The 26,854-nt window shown below is 41.0% G+C and overlaps 1 protein-coding gene across 4 annotated transcripts in view; it reads right to left on the reverse strand.

The window, feature by feature from the left end:
- The window catches only part of PRKG2 (protein kinase cGMP-dependent 2), a 104,778-nt gene extending 78,439 nt beyond the window's left edge, over nucleotides 1–26,339 (reverse strand). For 2 of the 4 annotated variants that reach the window (XM_060654781.3, XM_060654780.3), the window contains exons 1-2: nucleotides 25,752–26,335; nucleotides 15,326–15,799 (exon numbers count right to left, since the gene is read on the reverse strand). In XM_060654781.3, coding sequence (XP_060510764.1) covers nucleotides 15,326–15,786 — 461 coding nt within the window. In that variant the 5' untranslated portion in view covers nucleotides 15,787–15,799; nucleotides 25,752–26,335. Of the gene's footprint in view, nucleotides 1–15,325; nucleotides 15,800–25,751 lie in introns of all 4 variants that reach the window. The other 2 variants (XM_060654782.3, XM_060654785.3) reach the window with 2 other exon arrangements.
- Nucleotides 26,340–26,854: the final 515 nt, after the last annotated feature.

Below are 26,854 nucleotides of genomic sequence, written 5' to 3' on the forward strand. Positions count from 1 at the left end.
ACACTTAAGGAAAAATAACATTAATCTTATATAATCTTTTCCAGAAAATAAAAAAGCATAATTTTTCCCAACTTACTTTATAGTATGAGAATAGCCTGAGAACAAAACCCACATCACAAGAAAGAAAAATTAAAGGCTAATATCCCTAATGATGGTAAGTGCAAAGTCAGAAAACAAAACAAGTATATAAAGTAAGTATTCTAAATCACACTGAAAATTAACTGATGTAATTAACCACACAAAAAAAATAAAGGATTAAAAAACTGCAAAATATTATTAGATGCAGAAAAAGTATTTGATAAAATTAAACACCTATATATTATTTCTAAATTTTATTTTTTTAAGTTTTATTTAAGTAATCTTCACACCCCATGTGGGGCTCAAACTCATGACCCCAAGATTAAGTGTTACATGCTCCTCTGACAGCCAGCCAGGCCACCCGGTTTCTAAATTTTAAAAAAGCCCTTAGCAAATTAGGAATAGACTGGAATGGAATGTCCTTAATCTGAACATTATCTACAAAATTATAAAACATTATCTACAAAACAAAACAAAAAACAGAAATCATTATCTCACACCGTAAAATACTGAAAGTTTCCCTCCAGATATCAGAAATGGGCTGTTTCAATTTGACCCTGAACCAGAAGTCTGAGCAAATTTAATAAGGTGAGTGGGAAAAATAATCACAAAGAAAAAAAAGAAAAATATAAAAGATGTAAGCATAGGAAAAGAAATAAAATTGCCATTCCTTCTAAAGACACGTTGCATAAGTGAGAGATTCAAAAGGATGTACAAGTATAACTATCAAAATTAACAAGTTATTTCAACAATCTCACTGGATACAAGCTCTCCAAACAATTCAATTATATTTCTATATCCCAGCATCAAGTAATTAAAAATGAAAGTTTAAAAATTACATCATTTTAACAAGATAAAAAAATCAACTATACAGGGTTGCATGTAACAAAAGTGTGTGAGACCCCCACAGAGAAGTACAAAATATTGAGAGAAATGAAAAAGAAACAAATGGAAGCATATATCATAGATGTGGATGAGAAGACTCAATTTTTTAATATCAATTTTACTAAAATTGATCAAGGTCTATTAAATCCCAATTGACATTCTGAAAAAAAATTTATGAAAATTAACAAGCTGATTCTAAAATTCTTAGTCATAAAAGGCCGAAGAATAGCCATTACAACACTGAAGGACAACAACAAAGTTGGCAGACTTAAAGTAATGGGTACCAAGAATTATTATAAATCAAAATTATTAAGAGAAGATACTCTTGGCACCAGAATGGACAATAAAGACCTTGGGAACAGAATTGAAAGTCAAAAAAACCCAGCTACACATACATAGATACTTAATTTATTTTTTTTTTTAATTTTTTTCAATGTTTACTTATCTTTGAGAGGCAGAGAGACAGAGAACAAGCAGGGAGGGGCAGAGGGAGAGGGAGACACAGAATCTGAAGCAGGCTCCAGGCTCTGAGCTGTCAGCACAGAGCCCGATGCGGGGCTTGAACTCACAAGCCGTGAGATCATGACCCGAGCCAAAGTCGGATGCTTAACCGACTGAGCAACCCAGGTGCCCCCATAGATACCTAATTTAAGACAACAGTTATACTGCAGAGCTATGGGGAAAAACAGACATCAATGGAAAATATATACTTCTAAAAAGGGCTCACCCTTGTTTGTTTGTTTGTTTGTTTGTTTTTCCTTTACTTATTTTGAGAAAGAGAGAGAGCACAAGTAGGGGAGGGTCAGAAAGAGAGAAAGAATCCCACACAGGCTTAACACTGTCAGGCGGATGTGGGGCTCAAATTCACGAACCATGAGATCATGACCTGAACCGAAATTGGATACTCAACCCACTGAGTCACCCAGACGCCCCTCCCTTGTTAATTATCAAGGAAAAGATAACCCAAACCATAGCAAGATACCACAACATACCCACCAGAATGGCTAAAATGAAAAAGACTGACAATGCTAAATGCCATTGAGGATGCAGAGTAATTTAATACTCATAGATTACTGGTGGGAGTATATATTTGTTCAACCACTTGGGAAAATTGCTTGACAATCTATATTAAATGTGAACTTAGACACCATGTACTACCCAGAAATTCCACTCCTAGATATATACCCATCATAAATCATATATATACATGACATAATGTGTATAGAGAGAGAGATACAGATATAGGTAAACATATACAGAGAGAGAGACATGCAAAAATGTTCATGGAAGTCACACTCAAAATTGCTAAATACCAAAATTAACCAAATGCCCAACAATAGTAGAATTGATAAACTGTGGTATAATTAATGAATTACGGCTACATAACATTAACATAAATGAATCTAGCTATGTAAACCAAACAAGCTAGATTCTGTAGAGTACATACTCTTTAAATCCATTAAAATACAATTCAAAAATAGGCAAAAAGTTACCTATAATAATACTAGTAGAGACAATGGCTGCCTTTGAGGTAGTTAATGGGTATAGAGTAGAAGGGAGAAAGAGGGGCTGTGGTGCTGGGAATGTTCTATTACCTGATCTGTTTGTTGGTTACCTGTGCTTGTTCACTTCATGATCTGTGTACTTCACTGAAAAGTTAATTTTAAAAAACAACAAAAAAAATTTAGGGTTTGTTTATTTACTTTTGAGAGAGACAGAGACAGCATGAGCAGGAGAGGGGCAGAGAGATAGAGGGAGAGAGAGAACGCCAATCAGCACAGAGCCCGAAGTGGGGCTCGAACCCATGAAACCATGAGATCATGACCTGAGCTGAAACCAAGAGTCAGACACTTAACCGACTGAGCTACCCAGGCACCCCTTAAAAAATAAAATATTAAAAAAATATATGGCTTTGGGGCGCCTGGGTGGCTCAGTCAGTTGGGCTTCCAACTTCAGCTCAGGTCATGAACTCACAGTTTGTGGGTTCGAGCCCCGCATCAGGCTTTGTGCTGACAGCTTAGAGCCTGGAGCCTGCTTTGGATTCTGTATGTGTGTCTCTCTCTCAGCCCCTCCCTCACTCGTGCTGTCTTTCTCTGTCTCAAAACTAAAACTAAAAATAAAACATTAAATATATAATCCTAGGTTTGAATCTCCGCTCTGCCACATCCTAGCTGTATAACCTTGGACAAGTCACTGAACCCTTCCAAATTTCCCACTTGTCCTCCATGAACAGAGCATGGTAATCAGATCTACTTTTTAGGAATATCATGCACACTAACTAAGATAAGCTGCCAATAAATACTTTAAAAATGGCAGCAGTAGAAGCTGGTAATGGCAGTACTCATGGCACGTTTTTGGAGGGCAAGAGTGGAATGGGAAAGAAACCAGGGAAAAACAAAGAGGCTCAGTTCAGTTCAAAGTTCCTCCAGCAGGGCTGAATCTCCAGTTCGTGCACATTGGCAGCAGCATCGGTGATCTTTCCTGTAATCCTTTTACATCCCCCACTTTCATAACCGACATTCTTGGAAGCAATACATTTCTGTTCTCTAAGCTGCTTCGGGAAGTTTAACTTGTCAAAGTCCACCAACAGTTCTTGGTATATAGGGTGCTCCATCTTCTTTCTCTGGTCCTGAATATTAGAGGCCTCTGTTCCCACTGTTTGCTTTTGTTGGGTCATAGCACGTAACCCTGCAACCTTCTTTGCATAAGGCTCAGTGCAAAGCAGGGGCCAGTGGCCTCTGCCTTCTCTGTCATCTCTCAAGAATTTCTTGTGAACATAGAAGCTGAGGCCATACAACCCATGTGGTGTTTCATAGCTTAATTACATATACAAATAGAAAGCATATTGTAAAGCATATTTATCAAGGGCACTAGATCTGAAGCTGTAATGCCAGGGTTTGATTCCTAATTCTGCCCCTTATGAACTGTAGAACCCTGGGCAAGTCATTTAATCTCCAGTTTTCTCAGCTGTAAAATGATAATAAACACAGTCCACAGGGCATAGGATTTCCATGACAGTTTAATGTGTTCACAATGTAAACCTCTAAGAACAGCGCCCTACACATAAAATATATTACCTAAGGGACAGCTATTACTCTTATAAGTCAGCAAGTTACCAGCAATATAAAAACCTTCGAGTCAAAACAGCCCTAAAAACTATACTGAAGACTGCCTTTATTTAAGGGAGACCCTACACAATGTCAGTCAAACTACTGGCAGTCCTCCTGTTCGGCCTCCCCATGCTCAGAGCACCCTTGGCCCACTGAACTACTCGCAGGTCCCCAAATGGGCCAAGCCCCTTGTCTCCCTGCCAGCCATTCCTCCATTCAAATCCATCTCAAGATCCTCTTGTCCATGAAACTTTCCCCGATCCCACGAGGCATAGTACCTTCCCTCCTTTCTTTGTACACCCACCTCTTAGAATATGAACCACACAAGACGGTAATGCATTTTAGTTTCCCCAAAGAGACTGCAATCTCCGATGCTGTGACTATGCTTTCTTGAACATCCTCTTATTTATCTAAAACCTACAAGCGCACCTGACAAACAGTAGGAACTCAACAAGATTAAGAAAGCTAAAGCACATTCCAATTCTTCCTCCTCGGGTGGCTCAGTCGGCTGAGCATCCGACTTTGGCTCAGGTCATGGTCTCAAGGTTCCTGAAGTTCAAGCCTTGCATTGGGCTCCATGCTGACGGTGCAGAGTCCGCTTCGGATTCTGTCTCCCTCTCTCTCTCTCTACCCCTCCCCCACTTGTGCACGCTCTCTCGCTCTCTCCTTCTCTCTCTCTCTCTCTCAAAAATAAATATACATTTAAAAAATTTCTTTCTCCTAGTTTAAAAATTATGGGTACAGAGACAAGGATGGAGACAAGAAATGTCAGTACCTTACCAAACAAGACACAGATAATAAGCATAGAAGCATCTCTTTAATTCCTTCTTCCAAATATCTTTTGAGTAATAAACCAACAAGAAAACAAAAATAAGTGCACAAGTTTATTATTTGAGAAACTAGCATGTGAAAGATGAGGTCATTCCATGTGTAATCAGAAAATGGGCATGACTCTCCGGTCAACTTTCTTACCCTATTGCCCATGTAATTAAATACGGTTGTAATCTAATCATGTTCACTGTTACTTCATGCTCACAACAAAGATTTCTCTCTCCCTTTCTTACATGTGTGCAGATGATCCTATTCCCATGAGCATCAGAGAACAGAGGTTAATAACGAAATGTTGAAAACAACTAAAATTTACAAGGAAGTTAATCTGACACACTCAATGATATGCATAATCATCATTGTGCTGCATGGTAATTAGGTAGAAATGGTAAACAGTTCCCTTACAAGTCTGTAATGAGTATTGCTCTTAAATCATCAAACTGAACATTTCAGGAGTCAGCTGCAGGGAGGCCTGTTCCTATAACAAATACTGGCTCCCAATCGTCACTGCAATTACGACCGTCTGGGGAGATTTTACAAATCCTAATACCCAGGGCGCTCACCTCAAACCAATTTAATAGGACTCCCTGGTGGTTGAACCTCAAGCATCAGTATTTTTTACCACTCCCCAGGTGATCACAATGTGCACTTAAGGTTAAGAATTACAGCTGTAAACAAGAAGATGCAAGGGAGCTTGAAACTGTCTTTTCCCTGTATTCCCACTGCACTGGGAACACGACTCCATTGAAGGTTCATTGCGCAATCAATCATTTACTAGCAAATAATTAACAATGATTGATTAATTAACAATAATCAATTAACGTTTGTCACAGGACTTTTCCATATCTTATTCTCTGCCGCAATATTACAAATAAATACAGAAATGAGAAAATCATTACTCCCCTGTCCCTTCTCCCAGGAAACCATACAGAACCTGAAACATGTCCTAGCCAGGCCACTGGGGCAATGCTGTCAAGTCAGCCCCAAGACTCTGGACTTTTGTTTTAATTGTGGCAAAATATACATTATATAAACTGTACCATTTTAACCATTTTTAAGGGCATAGTGCAGTGGCATTAAGTATATTCTCATTGTTTTGCAATTATCATCACCATTCATCTCCAGAACTTTTCTCATCTTCCGAAACTAAAACTCTGTACCCATGAGACAATAACTCCCATTCTCTGCTCTTCCCAGCCCCTGGCAACTTCCAACTCTACTTTATGTCTCTACAAATTTGATTACTCTAGGTACGCCATATAAGTGGATTAATACGATATTTGTCTTTTTGGGTCTGACTTACTCACTTTGCATAACGTCTTCAAGGTTCATTCATGTTGTAGCACAAAACAAGAAGGAATTTTGTTTATCCATTCATTCATCAGTGGACATTTGGGTTGTCTCCACATTTTGGCTGCTATAAATAGCTCACAACATGCTGCTAGGAACACACATGTACAAGACTCCGGACTTTTTATACATAGCTTTACATACCCAGCATGGCCAACATTCTTAGCCAGAGAATCTCACACCAGGGAAACACAAGGGCCTAGTGTAGTATGCAGAATTCTAAGATGGCCCCATGATCTCCACCCCCTGGTGTCAAGCCTTGTATAATCCCCAACCTTGAGTGATATGGAACCAGTGATTTGCTCCTTGACAACATTATATGGCAACAGTGATGGGAGGGTCAGCCCATATGTGTAACATAAGATTTCATCTTAGTCAACTGTAAAGAGACTCTCCAACTTCCCCTGAAGACGTATGCCATGCTGTGAATGGGCCTGGGGAAAAGAATATGGCTAGGAACTCTGGGCAGCCACTAGGAGCTGAGAGAAGCCTCTGCTGACAGCCAGCAAGAAAATGGGGACCTCAGTCCCACAACCACAAGGAACTGAATTCTGCCAACAGTCATGTGAGCTTGGAGGAGGACTTCTTCTACTAGAAAGCTCTAGAAAGGGACATAGCCAGCTGACTCTTTGACTACAGTCTTGTGAAACCCTGAGAAGATGACCTAATTGCTGTGCCTAAATGCCTGACCCATGGAAACTCTGAGATACAAATATGTGTTGTTTTAAGCTGCCAGGTTTGTGGTAGGTTATCACACAGCAATAGAAAACTAATATACCTTGGTTTCCCTAGTTTCTATTACCTATTCACTTTTTACCCCCCCTTTTCCTCATCCAGTCTAGAAAAAGGGAACTCAAAGCTACAGATCTTTCTTTCTTTCATATTTCCCAGAGCTTGATCTATAAACCCCAAAAAGATGATAAAAACTGCTGCCTGAAATTTACCAATTAAAATTAATTTGACATGACAAACATCTACTCCTGGAAGGACTGAATGGAAATTGAGAGTTCTTGATCACTCACATTTTACTATGAATTATATACATAATATCCTCTGTCCATTCCTGGCTATAGGTCTCAAAACAAAACAAAATAAAAAACAAACAAACAAAAATCCTGTCAAACAAGACTGCACTAAAATGTCTATAACTACAAAATAATTCAAAGGAGAGTCAAGGAGGGGAGGAGACAAATAATTTTAAAATGAGATTTTAAGAAAAGGAAACGGTTTTAATCAAAAGATAAATACAAGAAATGTATCTTCACAGAGAAGGTACTTCCAAAAAAAGCCTAAAAACTGAAAAGCTTTATCCTGGGCTTCACATATTTTCCCTTTCCTGAGAATTCTATTGCAGTTCAAACCCTAGAAAAACAAGGTGACAGGAGCAGAGCTGCTCAGGCTTCCAGAAAGAAAAGGGAGGCTCCTCTGGAAGCTGCACTGCTCATTAGGAGGCAAAGGTCAATGGCAATGCTTCCCTCTGATCCAACAAGCCCCGAGGATAAAAAAAAAAAAAAAAAATTCACTGTTTTCTTGACTCTACTATTTCTACTACACTCTTCCTGCGAATCTAGCAAGGAAATGGGTAGTGTGCAGAAAGGCATACAATGTCTGTAAGAAAAAAACCGAGTTAGAAGGCACTTTGAAGATGTAAATGAGGGGCGCTGGAGGCTACTGCTCAGGCTTTCAGGACAGTGGTTCAGGGCGAGCACTGCTAAATTCATCTGGAGGAACTTATTTGTAGCCAAGCAGACCCACAAACTACTACAAATATTGTATAAATTAATATGATAGCAAGCTAAATAAAATGAGTATAGGTTTCAGAGTGGCTCTAATTAAGTAGCAGATGTCCTGACAACGAGGTGAGGCTAAACAGCTTTACACTACTAATGGTGGCCATGGGCTAGTTACTTATGCCTGCTAAGCTGCAGGCAATGACACTTGGGTGGCAGGTTCACTGTGAAAATAAATGAGGTTAATTCTAACTTCAGTCATAGTGCAGTGTGCCTGGCTTGTGATGCCTACTTGAGATTGGTACTGGTGGCCACTGACTACTCTCATACTAAGAATGAAGGAAAATTTGGAGGGAACAAAATAAAAGTCTACATGAAGGGCACCTGGGTGGCTCAGTCGGTTAAGCATCCGGCTTCAGCTCAGGTCATGATCTCACGGTTCATGGGTTCAGGCCCTACGTCAGGCTCTGTGCTGATAGCTCAGAGCTGCTTCAGATTCTGTCTCCCTCTCTCTCTGCCCATTCCTTGCTCCTGATCTCTATCTCAAAAATAAATAAACATTAAAAAAATTTATAAAAGTATACATGAAAGAAATGGAAGAGAGGAGACAGAAAGACATACAGAAAAGGGAAGCAAAAGAGGAAGAAAAACAAAATTCAAGAATGAGCTTCTCTGATTAAGAAATTCAATATTCGATAAATATTTGCTGAATTGAATGTGTTAACCTGAGGACTAAAGGAAATCTTGGACATTACATAGCTGCGAGCCAAGGCTACTGGTCTTTGGGTGGTATAAGAACATCACAGTACCTGCTAGGACTCTCAGGCACGTAGACCACAAGGTGAGGGGTGGCTTGGAGTCAGCTGGGAACTTACACAAGCACTTGGACTCTTGACTGTTCGCAGCAATGAGTCCTTGAGTGCCCAGCGTGTTCCGAGGCTTAAGGAAACATTTTTCCTAACACCTGGCAACTGGCAGACTGACAGATTTGAGGATCAAGTGAGAAGGAACAAAGAGGGGCTATGAACCAAGCAGAAGATCATCACAGAAGCTGCGAGAGGGCCCGAGTGTGGGTGCGCAATGAGAAGGAGCCCAGGGCCTTTGGCTCTTAGACAGAAAGAAGGAAAGTCAGAGGCAGGAAGTGAGAGGGACTGGGGCCAGGACTCAGAAAGTCTGCCAAAACCTACTTAACTTCACCAAGATGTCCAGGCAACTGCCACCTAATTCTAGGCAGGTTCCTCAACTTGCCTGCACTCTTTACCTCTCCTTTTTTTTTTTTTTTTAAACAGCACCACCCTCCCCCACTTCCCCTCCACACACACCCCCAAGGGCAGCCATTCATACTGCAGGCTGCACTTTCTGTTTGAGCTGTGCACACCGTGGTAGAGAACACACACTGGGCATCAGGCAGACACAGATTTAAAACCTGGTTCAAGGAACTACCAACACCAGGACCTTGAGCAAATTGTTGAATGACTCTGAACTTTCATTGCATCTTCTTTGACGCAATGGAAAAGCAACACTCACCTCATTAGGCAAGTGTCCTACCTCCATGAGATAACATTGAGAAAACAATAGACATCTAGCAGTTAACCAGTAACGGTTTTCCTACTTCATCCTTGAGTAGGTAGGTCTGATTGGGGTGTCTAAATGCACACCATTTCTGTAGAACAGAACCTCTGTTTTCAAACATTCTGACAACTTTCATCAGACACATCACCCCGCTGCCATCACCCACAGCATCTTGTTATCAGATCACCCCACAACTGGACTTTTCTCTTCTTTCTTTCCTTACATAGGGAGTTTCATTTTCTGCTTTTCAGAAGACTCAAGTTAAGGCAATAGTATTTATAAGCATATGCACAAATTTTTTAACTATCCAACTGATTATTAAAAGTCTGTACATATGTTCTTTAAAATATTTAATAATCTATTGATGTGAAATCTAGACATGGAACTTCTGAAAAAGCAGCATCTAAGTCGCTATTTCGTGGAAGTAAAAAAAAAGTTTCTTTCCCTCCCATAGGCAGCAAGATCTTCCTCTACTGCGAACTGAGAACAGGGCAGCACTTTCTGGAAGCATAATTTTCTGGGAGAAATAACAATAGCCAGAAGCAGTTTGTAATCATACAAAAAAAAAAAAAGCATTAGAAAAGCATCTATTTCTAATTATATATTTGAATTTTTACAAGGCTTCCCAACTAAAATGTAATTTTCATCTTGGAAAAGTGGTATAGAGGAGTCGTTAGAACAGACTTGAGACAGCAGATGTTCTGGTTTTGAATACTGGTTCTGATATTAAAAGCTGTGTAATCTTGGGCAAGTAATTAAACTTTGCATGTCCTAGTTTCCTCATGTATAGAACAGGGTGAAAATAATCATATCTATCGTATAGGTTTGTTGTGAGAATTAAATAATCCAGTATTTGTGAAGCATTCAGAATGGTGCCCAGCACATAATTAGGGATATAAAAATGCTATTATTATTACTATTCTTAGTCATTCCATACAAACACTCCTGCCCAATAACGGAGCTACATTTCTATACTGCACATTCAAATACTCAGCCTTGCTTTACAAAGGAAACAAATAATAACAACCATACTCTTCCTCAATCCCTTGATGTAGATCTTATTTAAATGGATGACTCACTAGCATTTTCCACTTTTACCTATTCTGCTCCTGGGATGGGAGTGACAAATGAAACTAATTGTCCTTAAAACTAGAGTCAACGTCTGAAGTCAGATGGCAAGTCTTTGTTTTATCTTTCCTTTTCAGGGAAGAACAATGGTTTCAAATGATAGTTTTTGCATTCTTAGCGAAAGGCAGTCATACTAGCAACTTGCCAGATGTCTCTGATTAATTTGCCTGTGTTCCACCAGACATTCAGCATGAGCTTGTAATTTTGCTCTGCCAATGCTGAAGTTTGCTAAACAATGTCTACATAAACAGAAAATTCAATTTCAGTGAAAGGTCTGACCTCTGAATACATGGTTGTCTTGGTACTCAAGGCAGGTCAGACATGGACAGAAATGCTATCTGAACTCTTCCTCACCCTCCTTTGCCAGTGACATTCAGTTCTCAGTCTTGAGAAGCACTGTACTCATTTGGGAACCCACTCATGCCCCCCATGGATACCACAGTCTATGCTATCAGGTGGATCAAGTCCATTCCCTGTATCCTCTTCACACAGGCCCGAGCTCTGAGGATCCAGCACTTGGTGAATTGATGCAATGGATAAGTTCTGCTCAGCTATGCTTGGAAGAAGCCAGGAAGCACCATTGTTCTTCCCACCAAGCAGTGCGGCATATCAAAATAAATCAGGCTGGTACCTAAACTGGCCTGCCTTGAGGCCTTTGATTTTTGTGGGGAGTTCTAAGTACTAGGATTGTAAATGAAAATAACTGGTTTCAAGGTCAAGAATCTTGGATTCTAATCTTAGTTCTGCCACTTACCATGGCATATTCGGCAACTCTCCTGCACCTGCTTCCCCCCTTCTCCAAGAAAAGGGGTAGGGTGAAACAATCTCTAAGGTTCTTCTAGCTCTAAATCCTCTGCTGTTTACCATAATAAATTTAAATCAGAGATCAGAGCATTTGACATACTGGAGTGCTCTGACTCATCATGATTTATGATACTTCAATAAGGCTGAGTACCTGTTATAGAAACAGTCTATGTGCCCACATAATTGCATGCTTCAGAAGCTCAAAAATGGTCAGTAGGTACAAAGCCAAGTCACTACAAAAGACTATGATATACTGTTGGTTCAGTGCAGTTTAAGAGTGACCCTATTGTGCCCACTTCAATCTGACAGGCACATTCTCATTTTCTGTGGCCTTGCCCTAAAACTGAACACAGGTCCTATGTTGTCTACATAGTTTTCCCAAACTTCTCTAGGTCATAATCCCCATCTCAGAAGATAGGAGTTCCAGTCAAAAACACATAATCTATTTCCAAAGAAGATATGCAAATGGCTAACAGACACAAGAAAAGATGCTCAACATCACTAATCATCAGAGAAATATAAATCAAAACCAAAATGAGATATCACCTCATACCAGTCAGAATGGCTATAATCAAAAAGACAAGAAATAACAAGAGTTAGTAAGCATGCAGAGAAAAGGGAACCCCCAGACACTGTTCTTGGGAATGTAAATCAGTGCAACCACTATGGAAAACAGTACGGAGGTTCCTCAAACAATTAAAATAGAAATACCCTACAATCCAGTATTGCACTGCTGGGTATTTACCCAAAGGAAACGAAAACACTAATTTGAAAAGGTATGTACACCCTTATGTTTACTGTAGCATTATTTACAATAGCCAAGATTGGAAGCAACCCAAGTGTCCATCAATAGATGAATGAATAAAGATGTGGGGTGTGTGTGTGTGTGTGTGTGTGTGTGTGTGTGTGTGTGTGTATGCAGTGGAATATCAACCATAAAAAAGAATGAGATTTTGTCATTTGTGATAACATGGGTGGAAACTAGAGGGTATGGTACTAAGTAAAACAAGTCAACAGAAAGATAAATATCGTATAATTTCAGTTATATGTAGAACCTAAAATACAAAGCAGAACAAACAAACAAACTGAATAAGACCCGCAAAGACAAAGAACAAACTGGTAGTTAGTTGCCAGAAAGGAGGGGGCTGGGGGATGGGTGAAGGAGAGTGGGAAGTACAGGCTTCCAGTTATGGAATGTGTAAGTCACAGGAATGAAAGGTACAGCATAGGGAATACAGTCAATGGTATTGTAATAGCATCGTATGGTGACAGATGGCAGCTACACTTGCGGTGAGCACGGCATTACTTGTAGAACCTGAGGCACAAACCAATCAATGAAAAAGAGTGATTCCCAAATTCTAATTAATTTTTCAATTCAGAAGCACAAGGCTCTATGAAAGTATGTGTGGAATATGAGGGCAGGGATGATCTAGTCTGATCTCTTCAGGACTTAATCATTAAAAATCATTAGCCTATTTCTTCATCATGACCTCAACGTAGACTTGTACCCATCTGGCTTCCCTTTATGACGAGGGGAATCACTGCCAATGCTTATTCAAGAGCTCTAATATCTTCCCTCCCTTGTCCCTCTCACTAAGATAGGTGGTTGTACTTAACTACTGATTTTCTTTTCTAGAAATTGTACCTAACTACTGATTTTCTTTTCCTGGTTATAATGGAGCTAATAAAGAAACACAAAGGAACATGTTTATCTTGGATTGTTCAGTTACTTAACACTAGGATAATGGTGTTCTGTCTCAAGATGGGCAAGTCTTTGGAACAAAATAATTGAACATGATTTTTGCTCAAGAGAAACCTGGTAGAGTATGTAGGAAAAAGGTCAAAGCAGATGATTGACTATCAAATTCTTTCATGCTTCTCTCAGATATACAATCACATTCCTATCTGAAAGATTTTTGTGGATAAATAATATATTGTGCTTAAAGAGAAATAGCAATATAATACAATATAATGCACAATGTGTAATATCATATACATTACTATATATGCTTATATCTGTTATATCAACAGAGAACACTAGATGATATCCAATTTCTGAAGCACAAGTTTGTAACATTTATAATTTCTGAAATCACACCATTAAAAATAAATGTTACTTTTGCAAAGGGAATAGATAAGACCTTTCTAAACCAACTAATAATAAAACTCTTGACTTACAACAAATTCTTCTGAACTCTAACATTAATCAGATTTCTTTCAGCCACAGAGTATTATGATTAATAATCCAGCATGACTTGTTTCCTTAGCAAATATTTATTGATCACTCACTATGTGACTGTCAACAAATTGATGAATTAAACCTCCCTTTGTAATTCTGTTGTCAAAATTAATCATTTATTTGTTTAAGTCGGATGTTTTATGTTGATTTATAGGACTCATGTTTATGAGTAAGTTAAAATTTGTTTTAAATTCACAAATATTGCATTTTCCGAGAGAAATTCAGGCTCAGCCAAGACATTATCAAGGCACAAGATTTAATTTTATCTAATAAATATTCATTCACTTAAAAATAATGCAGGGACGCCTGGGTGGCTCAGTTGGTTGAGTGTTCGACTTTGGCTCAGGTCGTGAACTCACTGATCATGAGTTTGAGCCCCTCATAGGGCTTTGTGCTGACAGTTCAGAGCCTGGAGCCTGCTTTGGATCCTGTGTCTCCTTCTCTCTCTGTTGCTTCCCGCTCTCTCGCTCTCTCTCAAAAATAAATAAGGATTAAAAAAAATTAAAAAATAAAATAAAATAAAAATAATGTAGAAATGAGACCCTAACTTGGAATGTTTCTAGTTCATCTTTCCTGTTTAGGAAATTCAACCTTCAGTTAGAAAATGTACACATGCACGCACACTCATGCACACATACATGTGTGCACACACACGTGCAAGAATGCTATCATAAACTTTCATAAGTTCTTGTAAAAAATCTTTATTTTCAAACTTAATTCTAACTTTCCATTGTTCCCTCTCTCTGAAATGCCCTTTCCACCTCCTCTATGCTTTTTTCCCTCTTTCAGGTCCCAGATAAAAGTCACCTCCTCAGCCAGGCCTCCATGAGAGTCCCAATTCTGTCTGCAGAAAAACTGCAGTTGAGAAGGAAGAGTTAAATAAGAGATATTCAAGAACAGAAGTTGAAAAGAAAATTGGATAGTAATACTTTCCATTGATTTTCTCTCTCCCTAATCGCAGACACCCGTACTATCCTGTTGTTTTCCATCATATCATGTATCCCAATTAATAATTACACAGCATCTCCTTGTTTTTGTGTATACTGTCTATCTCCCCTCGAGAAAGGCTCTGTGCCTATTACTCACTAATATACACTTAGCATCTAACACAGTGGCTGGCAGGTGGTAGTACTCAGCTTCACCTGTGAGACGAATGAATGGACTCCACCTCCTTGGAGGATCCAACTTACTCCTTTTTCATGACGCTGGCTGACTAAGTGCTAGAAAGCAGGTTTTGCTATACGTATTCATAGTTCACTGTGATTTGTGTACACCTGTAAATCCCCCCCTATAGACAGAGAGAAGGGGAGACTCCCTAAGACTACCTCTTCACTCCCCTAGGGTTTTCGAGATCATGGAAATGACTTTCTTAAACTCAGCTCCTCGGTTATACGCACCACAAACCAAAGTCTGGCTAACACGCAATTCCTGATTTAAAGAAAAGTTTTGCTTATCCAAACCAAACCAAGTTTAGAAGTCCCTCTATCCCCAAATCAGAAAGGGTTATTATCTCTTTTCCACTGAGGCGGCCTAAAAAATATCACCCTAGTCTTTCATAATCTTAAAGCTACTGGAGTCAAAAGGGTGTGGGAACTTCTTACCTGGAGTCCTTTCTGACCCTTGCTTTCTCAAAAGAAAATTCAGGGGGTTTATTGAGGTCATAGGTTCGGGTGGTGGGTTCAGCAGACACCCCTGCTTTTGCTCCCCTCCGGCTATGGAGGGAGACCAATCCCGAGGCCTTCCGGTGGACCTCAAGAGGCACTTTATCTGGAGAGGCCTGAAGTGGGCTTCCTCCCTGCATATGCACCACATCCTGAAGCTTGTTCAGCTGGATGCACTTGCTCTGGAGCTCCTCCGTGAGCTCAGCAATGGCCACAGTCTGCTTCGACAGCTGTTCCCGCAGCTCCTTCAAATGGTATTCCCGCTCCTGGATCTCAGCATCCTTCCTCCTCAGCTCCCTCTCCAGCTCTGTCACCTTGCTCCGCAGCGCATGGGTGGTGAGGTTCCCGGAGTGGCCATCTGGATGCTTAGAATGTTTGGGTTTCACTGAACCATTTCCCATTTTGCTCAAGGACCTGAGAGAGGGCAGAGAACCGGCAATTACATAGTGGAACTTCACCACCCCACAGCCCCCACCACTCCTCATTCCGATCTGGTTCATAAATAGAAACACAGCGGCCATCATTATTTGATAAGCAATAAATTCCCTTTGCTTCCGGAAGCAAAGCTATTGACTGATTTCCCTGATCTCTCCATGAGTTGGCCTTGGATTCATTCTTCCCTGTCCCTTTGACGGCGCAGGTGTCACACCTAAGCATTTTGCACAAGTGGCCTGAGTTACCTGCTGTTCTCTCTGGTCGTTCTCCTTGGACAGCTGTCAAAAGCATCACAACAAGACTGCAATTTGGAAGTCAGCATGGCAAAGATGCAACACAAATGAGCAGCCACAGAAGCAGAGGCTTGGAAATGTCACCGCTCTGTCAGCGCTCTGTGCAGCTACAGCGAAAAACTACGCCCGAGTTAGAAAGCAGCACATCTGCACTCCTCCGGAGAAGGAGACTGAGTCGATACTGCTTTATTAACACTTTGCTCCCGCTCTATGGACCGAGTATGTTTTGCATTTCGGATAGGGCTCGCTGTTAAAAAGTGCTGGGTGGCAGTTACTAGAAAGTAAAACAGAGGCATGTGGATTCTTTGACTTCTTTTACTTTATATCCTAAAGCCAAGGTTGTCCAAAATATGATGAGGTATGAGCGCAGAGCTCATTCTTTTCCTATTAAGAATATGCTCAGTGAAGTCCCCAAAATGGTCTCTAATCCAGCAAATCTCAGAATGTGATACACAAATCAGGATCATCAGGGTGATTTTAGTTGATTCAGAATGTTTTGTTGTTGTTGTTGTTGTTGTTGTTTTTTAGTTCAAAGCTATGTGTTTATTTTAACATTCATTAGAAATATAAATAATTGCCCCCACAAAGTTGCGATTTCATTGACATTATTGCTTAAGTGAAAGATAAACTAGGCATTTAGGTTTACTGAGTCAGTTCAATGAAAATTTCTTAAAAATCATCTACAGAGGGACGCCTGGGTGGCTCAGTCAGTTAAGCATCCAACTTTGGCGCAGGTCATGATCTCACAGTTCGCAGGTTGGAGCCCAGAGTGGGGCTCTGTGCTGACAGCTCACAGCCTGGAGCCTGCTTCGGATTCTGTGTCTCCCTGTGTCTCTGCCCCTTTCCCCACTCACACCCTCTCTCTCTCTCTCTCTCTCTCTCTCTCTCTGTCTCTCTCTCTGTCTCTCTCTCTCTGACTCTTTCTCTCTCAAAAACAAATAAACCCGTTAAAAGTTCTAAAAAAATAAATAATAAAAATAAAAATCATCTGCAGATACTAAGCAGACCTGAGCAAGACCACAAAAGAGAACTTGAAACGGTGAGTTTGGAAAACACTGCTTTGATTAATTACCATAAGGTTTAAGTCTTTTTAGGCTACCTATTTAAACTTCATACTTGTGCATGTGCAATTTTTGACAGCCTTAACTCAAGAAGCATAATAACACTTGTAAACTAAGCTTAAATTACCTCTCATTATATAATATCCAAAGAGCTAGACGAAACTTTGTAGTTATATAAGCCACACATTCTTGCCCCTCTCTCCCTCCAAATTTCAAACTCAAGGAGAAATGAAATGCTTAGACTGATATTGCTAGCTCTCCCAGAATAGTCGTGATCTCTGAAACAATAAAGGCATACATGGAAAGATGTAAGACAGCCTCTAAGCCTCAAACAGATGCAACCAAGTAGCCAATGCATATCACCTAAGATGGATGGTACAAACAGAAAATAAATGTACTTGTAAAAGTAATCTTGCAATACCCAGATAGTCCTCATAGAATTCAGGTTCCAAGTAGTCATTAATAAACATTAGCCTCCAGAGAATTGCCTTACTATGTAGCAGAGATGTGGCAGGTTTAATCTCTAAGTTTCTCTTGACTTGGCAGTATTTATTATTCTTATATATTAAGAATATATAAAAAGGTTGAGGAGACTAGAATTCATAGTCGTGGCCCTGGACACCCCTATATCCCAAATAAGCAATTCAGAAGATGTTAGATTGGGACCTAGGAATGAACTTGAATGAGATTCTGAATGACAGGCATGAGATGGGTGCCCCCAGAGGTTTCTTAAATTAATGTGTGCACAAGTTTTTTAACACGCAGCAGTGAGCATCTTCCAGACATGTTTTTTGGGTCCACGGACAAGCATTCCTAACCACGGCAGGATGGAAGGAGGGGAATGGTCAGAGGAAAAGGAGCTGCTTTATAAAGAAAAATGAGCATAAAAACCTTAAAATGTAATATTAAACTAACTCAATATTTTTTTTAAATTTTTTCAATGTTTATTCATTTTTGAGAGAGAAAGAGAAAGCGTGTGAGCTTGTGGAGGAGGGGGTCAGAGCTGTCAGCACAGAGCCCCAAGTTGGGCTTATACCCATGAACCATGAGATCGTGACTTGAGCCGAAGTCGGACACTTAACTGACTAAATCACCCAGGCTCCCCAAACTAACTCAATCTTTATTCATAGAACAATTGTTTACTAAAACCTAACTGTCATGTATTATATCAGGGGCATAACTCCATGAATTTGCAATAAATTTGACAGAGAAAACAGGGCTAGCATTCTAAACATGAAAAGGCTTTAGAAACATTTTTGCTATATGTATCGTGTTCAAAATATTCTGTCCTGATCCAATAATTTTACAAACCTGAAACACAATTAGGTAGGTGTTAAATTCTCCCCAAACACTAACCATTCTCTGGTTTTCATGAAGACAGTTTATAAGCTGTGTAAATCTTTCAAGCTATTTAGAATTCCAAAGAGGGGTGAAATGAGAGTACCTAGCTCATCTTTCAAGTAACTAATTTAAGATATATAAGTAAGTTCCCGAATGGCTCAATACTAAGTCTGATTTCTTACTTAGTTCACTCATTTAAATGTTCTTGTCCCTCAAGCCAAGACAAGTGTTTGGTTTCACAAAACCTAATTAGATTCATTCTGTTTCCTATATTCGTCACTAAGATAGGTAATCTATTTCTCAAAAATGTATTGCTAGCCACAAGGAGAATGTATGGCTGGCAACAGAAGCTGTTTCTCCATCGATCCAGAAACTGTGGGTTAATAGAGTCATTCTTAGAATCAGGGGGCAAGACATGATGTAAAAGGAAATGAGCCTGGAGATGAAGAGCAGAATTTAACATAAGTAACGGAGTCAAGTCAGCCGGGGTAGGAAAACAATCTGCCCTTTCCCGGCTGCGTAGCCTTCTACAAACGCCTTAGAATCCTAGATTGGTTTCCCAATCTAGAAAGTCATACCCAGCTCATAGGATTATTATGAAGATTACGTTTGTTAGGTATCCTGTACAATATTTGGCACACAGCAGGCACCAGGGAGCTCTCACAGTGTGTGGCTGGAGACAAGGCACCGAGCGTCTTGGTGCAAGGAAACTTCCAGAAGAAATCGTTGCTGGATGGGACAAAGTCTAGCATGCTGCATGCCTTCCAGACAAGAAGTCTTTAAAGATGCCAGTTACTCCCTGGGGTTAGGGGAACCTAAACTCAGCCTGGTTTATCTCTTCCATGAAGAAAAGGAGTCATCCTGGAATATCTTAAGAAAATCTACCCTGATAAGGGAAACTCCACCAAAACATGGAGACCAGAAAGCATCACAAATGACCCAGCCCAGGTTACAGGACTGCAAGGACTCTTCAAGCTTCATAATTCCCTCCTGCTGTCCCTACCTGTTTTCACATATTGCAGTGTAATCCTGAAACCAAAGGGGCCTGCCTAACTGTTTTTGAAGACAATAAAAAAACATGACTCACTGTGAATGCAGTATTCTTCTGTACCCAGAAACAGGCAAGAGGAATAGAATGCACTGTGGCATTTGGCAGGAAGAGAGGAAAACTACATAAATTTTTTAATTATTATTACGTTAATGTGATAACTACTTCGGAAATGTCATTACGAGAAGTAACTAGAAAAGACACAGGAAAAGCAAAACCCTGAAGGCTCTTGCAGGTGGATTAACACCTGACAGCCAGCGTGGGAGGAATTAGGTTTTGTTGTCTGTTTTTCCTCCAGCTCTACAGTAGTTTGAAACCAAAATCTTGGCTCTGATCTAGATAATATCTATTTCTCTCTCTCCCCCATCTGGAGTCTGATATAAATACATATATCTGTAAATATGGGAGATGGTATAGTGCTGGCTAAAGTTACACAGCCAGAGTCTCAATCCGAGCATTTTCACTTAGCATATATATGCCCTTGGGCATGGCGTGGGGCTCGAGTGTCAATAATAGAAGAGATAGACACATAGAGCTACAGGCAGATACAATGACTATACATATCATTTAGAGTTATTAGAGGGTCAAATGAGATAAACCATATTAAACATTGCTATTATTACTTGCTAACATTACCCAACAAAATAACTCATCTTAGTAGAAAAACTTATTGATCAAAGAGTACGTACTAAATAAACACAATATTATAGGAGAACAAAGTCAGCGGTGATACCTCCAGACTTTAAGACTTACTATTAAGAAAGAAAGAAAGAAAGAAAGAAAGAAAGAAAGAAAGAAAGAACAGACGTACTATAAAGCTTGCAATAATCAAGACAGTGTGATATCAGTTAAAGAATAGACAAATAGGTTAATGGTACATACTAGAGCTCAGAAATAGACTCGGACAAATATAGTTAACTGACCTTTGACAAAGAACAAAAGTAGTTCAATGGGAAAAGGATGGTTTTTTAACAAATAGGATAACCACCCATACTCGTATGCACACATTAATCTAGACAAGGACCTTACATCTTTCACAAAAATTATCCTCAAATATTTCAAAGACCTAAATGTAAAACACAAAACCATAAAACTGCTAGTAGACAATATAGGCAAAACTCTAAGTGGGCTTGGTGATGACTTTTTAGATAAAACACCAAAAGCACAATCCATGAAAGGAAAAAAAAAATTATAAGGTGAACTTCATTAGCATTTAAAACATCTGCTCTGCAAAGACACTGTTGAGAGGACGCAATGACAAGCCACAGACTGGGAGGAAGCATTTACAGAGCACATATCTCATAAAGGACTAGGATCCAAAATATACAAAGAACTCTTAGCACTCAACAATAAGAAAGCAAACAATCTAGTTGAAAAACGGGCAAAAATATACACAGATACCTCACCTCAGAAGATACACACGTGGAAAGTAAGCATATGAAAAGGTGCTCAACGTTATATGCCATGAGAGAATCTCAAATTAAACCAACAGTAAGATGCCACTACACACTTATCAGAATGACCAAAATCCAAGCCCTGGCAACACCAAATTCTGGGGATAACATGGAGCAGCAAGGATTCTCATTCATTGCTAATAAGAATGTGAAATCATAGTCACTTTAGAAGGCAGTTTGGGAGTTTCTTACAAAGCTAAATAATCAGATAACCCAGCAATCATGCTTCTTGGTGTTAATTTGACTGATAATGAAAATGTATGTCCACACCAAAACCTGCACAAAGATATTTATAGTAACTTTATCCATAACTGTCACAACCTGGAAGCAATCAAGATCTCCTTCAATGAACAGACGGAAGGTATATCTAGATATACTGAACCATGGTATATCTAGACAATGGAATATTATTCAGGGCTAAAAAGTAGTAAGTATGAAGCCATGAAAAGACATGAAGGAACTTTAAATACATATTACTCGATGAAATGAGTCAATCTGAAAAATCTACATACTGCATGATTCCAACTATATGACATTCTGGAAAAGACAAAACTTAGAGACAGTAAAAAGATCAGTGATTGCAGGGACTTGGCGAGAGAGAGGGAGGAATGAATATGCGGAGTATGGGGGAATCTTAGGGTAGTGAAACTACTCTGTGTGATGCTGTAATGGTGGATACATGTCTTATACGTTTGTCCAACCCCACTGAAGGTACAACACAAAGAATGAACCCTTTTGCAGCCTAGGTACTTTAGTTAATAATCACGTATCAATTCTGGTTCATCAATTATAATAAATGTACTACATTGATACAAGATGTTAAGAATAGAGGATGGGGGGGGGCAGGGGAATATATACAAACTGTACTTTTCACCTAATTTTTCTATAAACCTAAAACTGCTCTAAAAACTAAAGTCTATTAATTAAAAAAAAAAGAACATGTATTAAGGGGTGAATGCAAAAAGGCTGACGGCATACCCAGGAAATAGCTGAAATGCATGACAGGAGAAAGAGAGTCATGAGAAATGAAAAGTCCGATGCAGGAATAAGATGCAGAAGAACTTCATATACCATGTGATGATATCTGGATTTTAGTGGAGGTCAAGTGTTTTTCAAGTTATGTGGTCAGATGTGCCCTTGAGAAAAATAAAATAATTTTCTTGGCTATAAATATAGAATGGAGTGAAAAGAGCATAGAGGAAGAGAAACAGTGAGAGGTTATTGCACCAACCCAAGTAAAAGGTGCTCAGGACAGGATAAGGCCATAGCCCCAACCCTATTCTAGTGTCTTGAACTTCTTGAACTCAAGATAAAAATGGATCATCTCCATGGTAGCCAGAAGAGAAAAACATGATCATCGGGGATTTGGTAAAAGTTGTGGCTATAGGTAACGCTGCAATTTGCTTCCCTTTAATAAATCATGAAACACAGAATAGATTCTTTTCCAAGAAAAGGGTACTTTACCCTGAAATCAGAGGAGTGAATTACACAGTCTTCTAAGTCTATATGATAGTCTTCTAAGTCTATATGAAACTGATGCATTTGGTGTTATCCTTAACTTTTTTTCAACAAAGTTCTTTTAGAAAATAATTAACCATCACTAAATATGTAAATCCCTGCTTCTTCTCCCTGAAGGAAAGCACACAGAGCTGCCCTTGTGAGAACAGCTCAATTCTATCAATGCCACAATTAAAAGCATCTGCCCATCTGACCTTGTAACTGATGACCTGGGGCTCAGTTTTTAATCTACTGATATTTTTCTCTATCCACAACATATTAGTTTGGAGAGTAATCTTCCCTTGTCGGGCAGTCATATGAGCTACAGTTTCAGCTACTCCTGAGGTTGATTCTCTTCGAAGTGCCTCTCCACCCAACAGAATATTCACAGTGAATTTTACAAATGCCACATACCCTATATGTTCACTGCCAAATGTGGTGGCGTTCCATTCAGCTATTTTGGGGTGCTGGAGTATCATATAGACAGGCCAAGACAGAGAAATGTAATTCTATACAGGTAGGTCAAGAGATTATAACTGATGGAATTTGAGTGGTGATAAGAAGAAAGAGAACAAAGATTTGGAAATTTCCATTGTGGCAACTGGGTAAGAGGGGATGTCATTAACCAAAATGAGGAGGATCTTGGAGGCCTAAGACAGTGAGTTTAACTTTGGACACACTCAGCTTTTTTTTTTTTTAATTTTTTTTTTTAACGTTTATTTATTTTTGAGACAGAGAGAGACAGAGCATGAATAGGGGAGGGTCAGAGAGAGGGAGACACAGAATCCAAAACAGGCTCCAGGCTCTGAGCTGTCAGCACAGAGCCCGACGCGGGGCTTGAACTCACAGACCATGAGATCATGACCTGAGCTGAAGTCAGCCGCTTAACCGACTGAGCCACCCAGGCGCCCCTGGACACACTCAGTTTGAAGGACCCATGGAAACTTTGGTGTGTAGGAGTTCGGTAGACAGTAAGATATGAGGGACTAGAAACCCAGAAGGGGGGAGCTGAAAATATGTAGCAATCTTTGATACCTAAGTAGAGGCTGAAGCTGAAGTAGTGGATGAAAGGGCCCAGGAGACTGGCCATGAGGAGAGAAAGAGTGTCTAGGCCTATATGACATTTGAAAGAAAAACTAGAGATATGCTAAGAAGAAGCTATTGTTTTGGCAAAAGTGGAAAAGGGTATGAGTGGATTCACGGTAAAATATGGCAAAGGTGGGAGGAATCCTGCAGGGGTTGAATCCCTCAATGTGGTGATTAAATTGGTGCACACAGAGGGAGGTTAAAAAAAATAATAATTCCAATATTTTGATATTAGAAGGCTTGGAGGAAGGCACTACTATTAACTCATTCATTCATTCAAAACTGAATAGAGCACCAACTATGGGCTGAGTATTGTGACACTGTCTTAATTCAGAGGAATGAGTGCACTTTATGAGACAGTAATCAGGCTGAATTTACACATGTTGAGTGCAAGGTGCCTGAATGTCATCAAGGTAGAAATGTGTAGCAGATAGGAGCAAAAAAAAAGAGCTCAAGGCAAGAGACTGCTTTACAGAGGTGAGAGGTTGAAGTCCCATTAGCAGATGAGATCACTAAGGGAGAAAAGAAAGGAACGCCTCTGTTATTATATAAATACATCTAGAAAATACCTGTGGATATTATTTATAGAAGTGCAGGAGAAGCAAATAACAAAGACAGGGAAGGAATGCTAGTACAAGTAAGAGATCGAGGAGAACTATCACAGAGGCTATGAAGATAAGGTTTTCAAGAGGTAAGCAGGCTGCGGTTCACATCCCACAGATACATCAAAACAAATTATACCAGAGGGAAAAGCACTGAATTTAGCCTTTCACACGAGAGTTGGGATAGAAAGCCAATGACAAAGGAGCTGACAAGAGCTAATGTTAAGAGTAGGGATTTCAAGATGGTATCTTGGTTCATGAAATGGATTTTTAGAACAGTGGAAACTTGAGAGTCTTTGTAAGCCTGGAATAATGAAGCAGTGAAGATAGAGTAGGTGAAAACATAGAAGAGGAAATAATTGATAGGAAAACGGCCCAGAGGAAGCAAGACACTATGAGATCAAAAGATTTGGGCAACATCCAAGCAACATACGCCTTCACTGTGTGGTGAATTAGCCTCACTTGTAAGGATTCTGTAAGGATTCCAGAGGACTGGAGTTAACGATTTCACACGGAAGAGAGAGATCTCTGCGTACCATCGTTTTGTATATTTTATTCTCAGTTACACATTTCAGTAGGGAGGATGGCCTCTAATTCTCCAAAGAGATTCTCCACCGTATTAGTTCATACTCTCCCGTGTCACACTAAACAGGACTGCTGGCAACAGATACTGTATTCTATGTGGGATGATCACCTTGTCCGGTAGTTAAATAGAAACTTGCGAAGAAACGAGACAATAATTTGTAAGGAACTGGTGGGGGGGGGGGGGACGCTCTATGCTGCTCTCTTCCTTTATAATAAAAAAGCCCCTAGGAACTTTGAGAACAAGGTGAAGATCAGGACACCAAGGCTCCTATCAGACCTTTCTACTTGTTAATTCTGCCCGAGTTGTTTCTTTCCAGTCTCATCTCTGGCCTCAACTGCCATGCGTTCGCACCCTAGTTCTTCAACTTGAACCCACTGCTTTCTCTCTCATCCCCTAAGTGGCTGGTTTATTGTTTTCTGTTTGTCTGCTCTTGTTTTTTCATCACTGGGAAATACAGAGCAAGCGATGTGAAAGCGCCTCACGGTGCTGGGAGTGCCACAGAACACCCACACAAGTTTACAAGGACTCATAAAGTCCTTGCCCGAGTACTTGTCTCCTAGCAGCTACCCAGGGCTAGGCGACGCTTGGAGCGCACGCCCGGACAGCAGCGCCTAGCCCCCCGCCCGGAGAGACAGTCTCCACCGCCGTTCTGCTCGGAGCTCAAGGCTTGACAACCCTGAGGAATCCCCACTGGGGCTGAGCTCTCCCCTGCCGCCCCCAGCCAAGCTTCTTAAAATCAAGTAGCCTTCCCTCGCCTCCGGGAGCTCACGGAAGGCTGCCACACCAAGCAAACGCAACGCGTGCACACGTCCACACACAAACAGCACATGCACGAGACCGGCGGGGTGTGGAACGGAAGCGCACAGCTCGCAGTGCCCGCACGGCAGGCACACGCGCGCGCCCCGACCCCGTCCCCCGCCTGCGCTGCCCCGGGCGCCCAAACCTTCCGCCCGCGAACCTCACCAGACAGCCGGGTAACTTTCCAGGTGCGCAGCTTGTCACCTTGGCGCCGCCGCCCCTGCGTCTCCGCGTCGTCTCCCGCACCTCCCTCCCCAGCCGCCTGCGGCGCTGGGCAGCTCAGCGAGCGCCGGCCGTGCGCAGGGCGCGCGGCGCGGGCCCGGGGCCGCCTCTGCCGCCGCTCGGGCTACGTGGGATCCGCGGGCGCGGGCGAGCGCGCTGCGGGCAGGAGCTGCGGCGGCTTGGTTGCTGCCGCCTGCCTCCTCCGCGGGGGCCGGTGCGGAGCAGACGCGCAAGGAGGGAGGGAGGGAGGGAAGGAGGGAGGAGAGGAGGAAGGGGAGGGGGGAGGGTCAGCCGGGGCTACTGCGTGGAAGAGCCGGGAGCCGGCTTCCCAAAAGGTGGGGTCGCCCGCGCGCGCACCCACACCGGCCAGAACCTTTACTCCCGAGACAAGCTAGCGGCGGTAGCCGCAGTCTGCACTTTATACCCCATACCCTCCAGAGTGAGGCAACTTAAGTAGGGAGATAACATCGTGGTTGTAAAGCGTTTTTTATGTTGTTATTATTATTTCTATTTCAAGTGTGTGGGACGAGGGGAGAGGAAAGTTCAGGGACGTGTTCATCTTTTCCTTCCCCTCCCTCTCCTCCCACCCCTCTCTGGTCTGTTTTCCCGGCCAAGCTCCATCCCACCTCGCCTTCCCTCCCAGAGCGCAAACAGGCGCACGCATCCTGGACGTGCTCTCCTGGGTCACACCAATGCCCTTCTAGAAGACACGTGACCTCGGAGCAGCTTGGAGATGCGCTCTTCCGGGACTCTGGAGCCATAACTCGCATCTAGTTTGCCAGTTCGCATGATGCTGGCGGGGTCGTGGTTTGAATCGAGTTTTAAGGGGCAGAGATTATACCTTCGGAATCTGTAGGTCCTTTAGCAGGGATCACCCAGGCTGGTATGGCATTTTGATTACATGGTTTTTTTGTTTTGGGGGGTTCCCCACCCCCCAGGCTTGCATTATGGTTTTCTAAATATATATATACCGCATTATTTGCTGTGCTCTGGAGTTGTGAGATCTTCGTGTGGCTTTCCCCTTTCCTCCTGCCCCCAGAGGAATT

The sequence above is a fragment of the Panthera onca genome, chromosome B1 (genome assembly GCF_046562875.1).
Source record: "Panthera onca isolate mPanOnc1 chromosome B1, mPanOnc1 haplotype 2, whole genome shotgun sequence".
Taxonomy (NCBI): Eukaryota; Metazoa; Chordata; class Mammalia; order Carnivora; family Felidae; genus Panthera; species Panthera onca.